Raw genomic sequence first — 9,461 nt, 5'->3', positions numbered from 1 at the left:
TGTCCCATCCTGGCATCTGATCGGGATGTTTAGTCCCTGTTCACCGGGTTTTTGGAAGATTTTAGGGTATGAGTCTCCTGGGAGGAGACGCCAGGACAGACTCAGCCCTTATTAGGGGGACTGCTTATCCTCTCTGGCCTGGAAAACCCAGTCTGTAGGAGGAAGGCATCGCTGAGGAGAGGGATGTCTGAGTTTCTCTCTGGCTGCAACGACACCTTGGACAGGTCGCTGGAAGAAACGTGTCCAGCCACATTATTTTTCCCTTTAAAGAGCCAGGCATTCTTGTAATGATTTAAATTTGTCTCAGTTGATATTTTAACAGATGTTTGAAGATCTTATAAGGATTATCTTTACATTGTTTGCTGCTTGTTCACTTATTTTAACCGCAGGGTGTAAGTTTTTCAAAGGAGTGTTGTTGTTTATTCAGTTACGTATACTGCAAAAGGGGAACTAAAAGTAAGCAGACATTTTCTCAAAATGAGTATATCTGTCCTTGATTTGACCAGGTGAGTTTAAATGATCTGTAAATGGAATAAGGCTTTTGCACCTAAAATAGGAACAACTCATCTCCATCATCTTATTTCAAGTGCATTATAACATATTTTTTTCTTTTAGGGTTAAATACGCATTGAATTGGCAGATAATCTTATTTACCTTCTCCAATCAAGCACACATACATTAGTTTTAAGAGAATTTCACTTAGTTTTAATTCCATTTTTGTAGTAAATAATATAGGTGTAAATTAGATAAAAAAAAAAAACATGAATCAGAGTTTTGTCCTCACATAACTGAAGCACCTTCCAAAAGTATTATTACCTTTGGGAATGTCCAACATTTCATACATGCCACATATGTGGGTATGATTGTGAATTGGAAGGAAAAATGAGACGTAGTTTCAGAGTTGATTTTTCAAATAAATATCTGAAAAGTGTGGTGTGTATCTATTTGGGCCCACTAAGTCATTACTCTCTGATACCACCTTATGCTGCAGCTGAAGCTCTGAGTCTCTGTCCGCTTTTCTCATCTGGAGACTGAATTGTTTTTTTTATTTTTCTTAGTAAAATAGTTACATTTCAGTCAGATTGGATGGAGAATGTCTGTAGCCAGAAATCTTCAAGTTGTGCCCCTGATTCTCGGTTAGTTTGCTGTTCGGCTGAAAGGCTCTAACAGCATTTCTTCCAGGTCACGTATTTTCCTCCATGCGGTTACTGATCAACTGTGACCGGCTTCCCTGTCCTGCTTGAGAAAAGCACAGCCACACCATGATGCTGCCACCACCATGTTTTACACTGGTTATGGTCTTTTCAGGGTGCCATCTGGTTCCATCTGACCAGAACATCTTATTTGCTCCGACCCCTAGATGGTTTGAGGCAAAACGGAAACCGGAATACAACGTTGAGCTATCTTGCAACGTTTTCATAAAGATCAACACTGTGGAGAAAACATTCTCCCACCTGAGCCGTGGATCAATGCAGCTCCTCCAGAGTCTTTGCTGCCTGTTCAGAGGTCAGCAACCTTTACCACCCGCAGAGACAGTTTTCCCCTCGGTCCAGCTAAACAAATTTTGTTTAGAGCCACAAAAGTTACACATCTCTCTGAAACAAGAACTTGTTTTTATAGTATATGATAGGAAATTTGTTTAAAGTTTTTATTATTTGAACCAACAGTATTTTTATGTTTAGGTTTAATACATTTTCTTCAATTGGACGTTTGATTTTTATAGCAAATGGCATCAAAATGATGAAAAAGTAAGTCGTTTGCAACCTATTGACAAAAACATACTTCATTTAGCTGTAGTAAAATATTCTGCACACCATCAGTTTCTTTCTTTCTGGAAATGTTATGCATACATTGCAGAACTAAATGCATCCCAAAGCTAGCAATTTTAAATGACCTTTACATTTAGAAACATAGACCAAGTTTTGAAGAGCCAATGCTGAAGGTGTAAAGAGCCACATGTGGCTTTGGGGCCACAGGTTGCAGATCCCCCGGTTTTGGAGGGTGTCCATGTCTTGGCAGGGTTGCGGTCTTTTCAATTTTCAGCTGATAGATTGAACAAAGCTCTATCAAAGGCTCAAAACTTGGGACAAGTCTCCCTGACCTTTAATGATGCTGTTTGTTCACTAAAGTTCTCCAACAAATCTCTGAGAACAACTGCAGTTATGCTCAGACTAAATTATATGCAGGTATACGGTGTGTTTGCTAATTAGTTGGCTTCAAAAGTCGACTGCATTTCATTTAATGACGTCAGAGGGAAATGGGCTAGGTACATATGCACGCCACACTTTTCAGATTTCTATTTGACAAGTGTTTGAAAACATTTTCCTTTCATTGGCCAAGTTATCTGTGACGGACTGCCGACCTGTCTGAGGTGCACCCAGCCTCTTGTCAGATGACCGATGCAGATGGAGACAATGGATGGATGGTCTAAATTCTGCACTAATGTGATCTATTGCAAAAGTGCAAGAAAACACATTGAAATTTATCATCAAACAAGTTCAAGGGGTTTAAATATATTTGCGTGTCCCTGTAAGGACAAGCAGCCTGTCGCAAAGACAGCATCTGTTCCCACTTCTTTCACCGAATCGATACAGTTTGGAAGAAGCTGTTAGACTGAATCTCTTATAAACAGAAAATGATCCACTCATCTCAGGTGCTGTGTCAGGTCTTTCCTGGATTAGTTCAAGTTTAATTTGCTCATCCCAGTTGATGATTAATTTCAGAGCTGCCAGAACTTGCTTTGTCCGCAGGATGTGAGGTCAGATGGAAGGAATTTTCACAAAATGGGTGAAAAGGGGAAGGTGACACTTTATTGTGACGCACAATTTTCAACAGACTAGAAAAAAATAACATTAGAAGAAAATATGAACCGTTCGAAGGGAAACATACAGAAATGAGCAATGACCCAAGACTTTTGCACAATACTGTACATGTGAAATAATTTTGGGGAAAACAAAAACACCATAAAATTATACTTGAAAAACTTTTACGCAATCCGACCTTCTGTGACGTTCTATGTGTCCTAATTAAAAACCCATTAAGGGAGGGGTGGAGCTCTGGCTCCTGATTGGTGGGTGTGGGTGTGTGCAGTGGGAGGAGAAGGCGTGGGGCTGCTCCTTCGCCGGGTCCAGCCGCAGTCCGGTGCGTAAAGAGCGCAGAGAAAGCGCGCAGTGGAGTTGTGCGCCGGCCTGGATTTTTTTTTTTACTGATTCCTCTCTCCGTCAAATCTGAGCTGCTCTCTCGATGAGGCTTGGTTCTTCTCCGTGAGTTCTTCGCCATGAGCTGCCTGGATGTGATGTACCAAGTGTTTGGTCCTCAGCCCTATTTCAGCTCCTACAGCCCCTACCACCACCAGGTACGCAGCGCTCCTTCACGGATTCTAACACGCAGGGTTTCATTAATCATTCAGAAAGTGACCAGCGGCTGCAGAAACAAACTACGGTTCATATCCGCCCAAAACTTTATCAACTTGAAGCCTTAACAGGACTTTTTAATCGTGAGCACAGCTTTAAAATGTATTGTGAAGAACTTGTTAAAAGTGTAAAACTCGCGAGGCAGTAAAAGCTCAATAAAATCCTCTTCATAGTTGGGTAATTAAAATATTTGAATTAATAATATTGAAAACTAACTTAAATTTTGTGAATAGAAAAATAAAACTTAGCAAATCAGATTCAGAATATAAACATGTTGTTTTATTTTTTTATTGAAGGTAATATGTTTTAATTAAAAATAGCTAAATATATTTAAATATTAAAAAATATAATAATTGCAATATTTTTTATTTCATTTATTAGCATAGAAAATACATTTGAACTACTTCTAAATAGCCTATATTGAAGTTACCCTGCAATTAATCTTTAATTTTTGTCATGATGGGCTTTTTATTTAATTAAAAAACTAGTTTGCAAGTAATTTTCATCCAATAATCAGTTTAATTATCCACTTCAGATTTGTGTTTTAGTGAAGGGAAGCCTGAGAGACCCAGCAGCAGGTTTTTTTAGGTCTTTTCTGACTTGTTTAAAGTTTTTTTCTGTATAAAAACCTCTCGGTTATCATGCAGACGTTTTTCACATAGTGTGAAAACTCCCTGCGTCTGTCACCTAAACACTCTGCCGATCAACCTGCCCTCATAATGGACAGTTTCACAGCTGCTTTGTAATTTTACAGAATATTTGCACGCCTAACTATAAGAATTGCTCATGGGTTGTGTCAGAAAGACAAAACTGTTGTCTTCAACGTACTCTTTTAAAAGTTAAAACAATAACTTCAAGCATTCCCACATTAGGGGACGAAACATTTCAAAGATTCTGGCCTGCTAATACATTTGGGGTTGGGACTAAACATCAGCCGTGTCGTCGGTTCCTGAAATAAACCTTTATGGGCTTTGCAGGTCAGGTGTCAAGGCTTTTTTAGGGTGGCAATAATAGGCAGTAAGTTGCATCAAAACAAACAGGAACACACAACCTATATCCGTCTGTGTCCCCTTTCCAGAAGCTGGCTTTGTATTCCAAAATGCAAGACCCCCAGGAGATCAGCGGCCGGCTCGGCCCCTCGGGGCCCCCGGCGATCAAAGAGGAGGACAAGGAGCTGCCACCGGGCGCCGAGTACCTGAGCTCCCGCTGCGTCCTCTTCACCTACTTCCAGGGCGACATCAGCACGGTGGTGGACGAGCATTTCAGCCGAGCCCTGAGCCAGACGACCGCGTACCCGACGCCCAGCGGGCACAAGGCTGCGAGAGGTGCGTGGTCGGGTCTAGTTTCCCAAAGTTTTACACGTCTTTAACAGTTTTTAACCACAAAAATGTCTGCAAACAGAGTTCAAGCTGAACCTTGGGTCATATATACACTTAAATATTGTTGTTTTAAATGTTACAGCCACACATGAGGGTTTTCATTTCAACCTTTAGTCAAAACCGCAGATCTGAAAGTCAATTTTTTGTTTTTTTAGAGCAACCTTTTGGGCTTTTTATGCCAAAGCTGTAGATCTTTGTGTTGTACTGAAACAAAAGCAATGTATTGATTTGCATCCACACATCCCAGGACAACAAGCAAAAATATTTCCTTGTTTTACAATGAAGTAACAGGGGGAATACTGTCCTTATGTCTGCAAACTTTGATTATTTAGATTTCTTTCTCTATTTATAATTCTGCTGCTGAAGAGCTGTGTGCAGCCATTCGATTATATTTTCTGCTGACAGGATATATGAGAAAAAAACTAATGGTTAGGGCAAAATTACAACAGCTGTACCTCAAGAAATCAGCAGCTTTCTTTAGTGAGTGATCTCAATTGGATTTCGTTTCAATGTATTAATATTGGCACAACAATTATTGGTTCTATAGTCTTTTAAAAAGTATTTCTAGAGATGGACTGATCAGCGTTTCTCTGGCCGATACCAATATCTGTCTTTCTTTGAGTTCTGCCCTACAAATAACAATTTTCATTGTTTTTTTTTTCCAATTTTCCCAAGGTCACGTAATATGTAAAAGTGAAAATAATATGCGGCAGTGTTTTTGATAGACGGAGTTGTTTTAAATTCAACGACAGAATAAAGAAATGATCCGGTTTTCTACCTGTTTATGTATCCGAGGCTGCATCCCTGACCCTTTATCTGCTTTTTATTAGACAAAACAAAGATGTGTCAAGAGTGCATGCAGTTGGCCGATGTGTCTATGGTTGATGAATAGAAATAAAAATGCAACTTTTTCTGCAGTACGAAAACTTGCCATTTCCAATTTCATCTGATCGACTGCTGCAGCTCTGATAACTTTCATTCAAAGCACATTTAAAGATATTTTGTGGATTTCTCTTTTTTGATCACAGATTTATTCATTTGTCGTCCTATGTTGCCTGGTTCCTGATGAGTCTTTTTTTTTTTATTGTTGCCGGTCACAATTATCTTTATGCTTTGATTATAAAGACTCCTGCAGTAAATAAAGTATATTAAGGGTCATGGCTGTGCAGATTCTTGGTCATTTGGCTCATGGGAACTACAACAGTCTGTCAGATCTGGATGCTCACAGTTTAGCTCCCAAAAACCAGATTGCTCAACGGCAAGCCTTCAGAATCGACAAAAACTCCTGGATAGAAGATGAGACGTTTTCATAAAAATTGTGCAAAAGATCAATTATCTGTTGTAGTTATTTTTTTCCCACCTTTTAACCGTAGTGATCTGTGAGCACAAACATTTTTTTTTTATAATTCTAGCATGTTTACATAACTGGGTAAGTTTTATTTCTACCTGGGCTGAGGATGTGTGTTAGTTGAATCCAGAAAATACCAGAAGCTTGTCATAGATTTTCTTGGATAATTCTTGTGTAATTGCTTGTTGTTGGCAAGCAAGAGATGATGCAATTAAAAACTAAAACAAAATTAAAGACGCGGATGCAGACAGGCTTAAATCGGAGGCAACCGGACTTTGGTTCAGTTTTTTCTCAAAGCGTTTCCAACACCTATCCAGGAGTCTTTGTCAGTTCTGGTGGCTCGCACTGAGCGACCTGCAGTTGGAGCGCTGCTGTTTTTAAGGACATGGAGGCCCATCCTGATAGGAGAAATCTCAGCCAGATGCAAATCAACTGAACGAAAGTCCGGTTTGCCTCTGATTTAAGCCTGTTTGCTGCTGCTTGACGACCCGGATAACTGAGGATTTGCCCAGGCATGAAGATGCAGATGTTTTGGCACTTTGTCGTTCACGTTCATGTTTCTTGAACTTACCCCACGATCTCTTTCTTCTCAGATGGATCCTTTCCCATGAGTCAGAGAAGTTTCCCTCCGTCGTTTTGGAACAGCTCCTACCAGCCGTCCGTCTCCTCCACGCTGGGCAGCGCTCTCTCGGCCCCCCACACAGAGATCTCCTTCCCCGGGGACCCTTACTCCTCTACCTCCCTGCACAGCCACCTCCACCAGCCCAGCCCTGACACCTGGCACCCGTCACACCACCACCACCATCACCACCACCATCCTTACTCGCTAGGGGGCGCCATAAGCACCCAGAGCTCAGCCTACCCTCGACCCGGCGTCCACGAGATGTACGGCGCGGCGTTCGACCCGAGGTACGGCTCCCTGCTGGTGCCGTCGGTGAGATCGCACCACCGCCTGTCGTCCGGCAGCTCCGTGCCGGGGCCCAGCACCTCGCCGTGTGACCTCGGGGGGAAGGGGGAGTCGGGGACGGGGTCGGCCTGGAGCGGTGCCTTCACCGGCGCCGGAGCAGAGATCGGACTCAACATAGACACAGGTACTGTAGACTCATAAGTCGGGTCAGTTTTAAATCTCAACAATCAGGCATCCTAAAAACCTCAGCACTGAAAGGGATAGGCGGAATGAACAGCCAGGGCCTCAGAAAACAACCGTTTCCTGTAAAAAGGGAGGAGTTAAAGCAGGAGCTCATTAAGTGGTCCTACATCTGAGGAGCTGCTAGCTTGACTTTCAGATGAGAATTTCTCAAAGTTTCTCCATATTTAGGTCACTCTGAGTGCCGTCTGCTGCTGATAATTAATCGGTGGGGAAAATGGATCTATTTGTAGAAGGAAAATATTCAATTATTTATAAATTCCTTGCTTTTCAAACACAAATCACTTTTTACAACTGATTAAATGTCTTGTTTTGTCATAGTGTGTCACAATAGCTCCTACTAAGGAGGTCCTATTAAACCTTTTCATTTTTGGGCAACATGAGGTATTGGATTATATCACTACCCCCAACATTTTTATTTTCTTAATTCTCTGCTCCTCCTTATTTTCTGGCTGATTGATATTTTTCTCGCTCCCCAAAGGGAAAGATCACAAAAATATGAGGTTTCTTGATTTTGCTGGAGGAGATGTTTTTGCGTTGCTCACTGAAAAGCTATCCTTATGTTTCAGTCACCGTTTAATTAGATTTATTTTACTCCGACTCTTAGTTTGTGGTAAATTCCCAAGACTTTTAACCAAATTATCTCAATGTAAATCTTTTTTGACAGATTTTCTCCTTTTGTTTTTGACTCATTTTCTATTAGAAACTCAATATTTGCAGATTTCCCTCTCTCCATAGATGGGGTTAAATTAAAAAACGCTCTGGTCACATGGTGTGAAACTAGAATTGAATGAAGATCTGTTTCCGTCGCTCGGCTCGACTTACACAAAGTGCTTTAAACCAACAAACTGGCTGTCAGTCAGCACCTTAACGCCAGCTGTCAGCTCCCTTTTCTGCTGCTGTTGCTTTTTTCATCCCCTCTTTGCCTCGGGCCATTTCCCTCTGCTTTTATCAACAAGCTTTTATCAGTGGCTAATCTTCCTTTTTCTTGCTTTTATCTTGTCTCGCCCTTCCTCCTTTCTTTCTCGCCTTTCTCAGGTCTGCAGGCACAGGATAAGAGCAAGGATCTGTACTGGTTTTAAACGGCGCTGAGAATCTTCCTCACCTTCCTCTTTTCTATTTTGGCTTATTTTTTTCCTCCTCCACTCCTGCTCTGCTCTAACAAACTGTGAGGCGGAAATCCATTTTTTTTTTTTTTTTTTTTTTGGTTTTAAATGGGGGGTATAACAGCTTCTGGTCTGCTTGCAGCTCTGCGCTACAGTGGACTGTGCAGCAGCAGCAGCAGCAGCAGCAACGTGCAGCCCTGCTGAGCTGAACGCCGACAGCGTGGACGCAAAGCGTGGAAACAAAAGTGGACTCTCGGAAAGCCCGGAGGGAATCCGATCTGGACGGATACGGATGAAGACAAGAGCCTTTGTGCTTCTGTGACAGGCAGGGACTACATTCCTAAGCTGGGGGGAAAAAAAAAGTCTGGGGGACAGACGGACAGAGACACATGCGGGGTCGCACCCCAAAAGAGGAGCACTGGAAGGACTTGGCAGAACCTTCCTACATGGGCCAACTGGGCTCAGACACTGGGAGTGTGTTATGGCTGGTGGGGGGGGGGGATCTGTGCTGGGGTTCAGGAGAGGCTCTGGCAGGCGATAAAGGCAGGAGTAGTCTGGACACTTTGGTGTTTGGGGAATCATGTTCCAACTGGACACTTCAGCTCAGCACCAATTAATTAAAATCGGGACTTGTTGACTGATTTCGGAAAAATGTACCGACTGCAACAGCGGACCTCATTCGAGTCCTCACTGTAAACCCTTTTTAAGAAGGTTTAAGAATGGCATCGAGATGAAGCATGCTAACTGTAAATCCTGTTTTATGAGTGTAAATTGACATTGTCTTTAAAAGGTATTGCACAAGTAAATAAATTTTAAATCTAAAGATTCAGAAAGACTGCAGCGAGCAAGATGATGTTTTGTCATTGTGAAATCGGGCTTATACAGAAAGCATAGTTCCATGACTTAAAAGGTACATATCATGCAAAATCCACTTTTTTTTTAGCCCTTAAACACATTTTGTTGTATACTTAGAGTCTCTAGGGGTGCTGAAAAGTTATTTTTTTCCAGGAGCTGCATAGATCTCTTAATATTCTGTTTGGGGTATTTTGTTTCAATCCATCCAGTTTT

At 41.7% G+C, this 9,461-nt stretch overlaps 1 protein-coding gene across 3 annotated transcripts; it reads left to right on the top strand.

The window, feature by feature from the left end:
* Positions 1-3,106: 3,106 nt before the first annotated feature.
* vgll2a (vestigial-like family member 2a) lies at positions 3,107-9,230 on the top strand. 3 transcript variants are annotated; one of them, XR_002426810.2, is made up of 5 exons: positions 3,109-3,355; positions 4,492-4,738; positions 6,734-7,231; positions 8,326-8,455; positions 8,536-9,230. XR_002426810.2 is itself a non-coding variant. In XM_012882549.3 (4 exons), exons 1-4 carry the CDS (start codon positions 3,278-3,280, stop codon positions 8,595-8,597), a joined length of 885 nt encoding a protein of 294 aa, XP_012738003.3. In that variant the 5' UTR covers positions 3,107-3,277; the 3' UTR covers positions 8,598-9,230. The 3 variants fall into 3 exon arrangements, 2 of the variants coding, with proteins under 2 accessions (XP_012738003.3, XP_021164298.2); XM_012882549.3 differs by lacking the exon at positions 8,326-8,455 and having other exon boundaries at positions 3,107-3,355; XM_021308623.2 differs by having other exon boundaries at positions 8,326-9,230.
* Positions 9,231-9,461: the final 231 nt, after the last annotated feature.

Source organism: Fundulus heteroclitus, chromosome 15 (genome assembly GCF_011125445.2).
Source record: "Fundulus heteroclitus isolate FHET01 chromosome 15, MU-UCD_Fhet_4.1, whole genome shotgun sequence".
NCBI lineage: Eukaryota > Metazoa > Chordata > Actinopteri > Cyprinodontiformes > Fundulidae > Fundulus > Fundulus heteroclitus.
Note: the sequence above shows the minus strand (reverse complement) of the source record. Positions and strands in the feature narration are given on the sequence as shown.

Coding starts and splice junctions, on each gene's coding strand:
- vgll2a (XM_012882549.3), top strand. CDS start 3,278: ATGAGCTGCCTGGATGTGATGTACCAAGTGTTTGGTCCTCAGCCCTAT. Junction 3,356..4,491: donor ACAGCCCCTACCACCACCAG/GTACGCAGCGCT, acceptor TCCCCTTTCCAG/AAGCTGGCTTTGTATTCCAA. Junction 7,232..8,535: donor CGGACTCAACATAGACACAG/GTACTGTAGACT, acceptor GTCTGCTTGCAG/CTCTGCGCTACAGTGGACTG.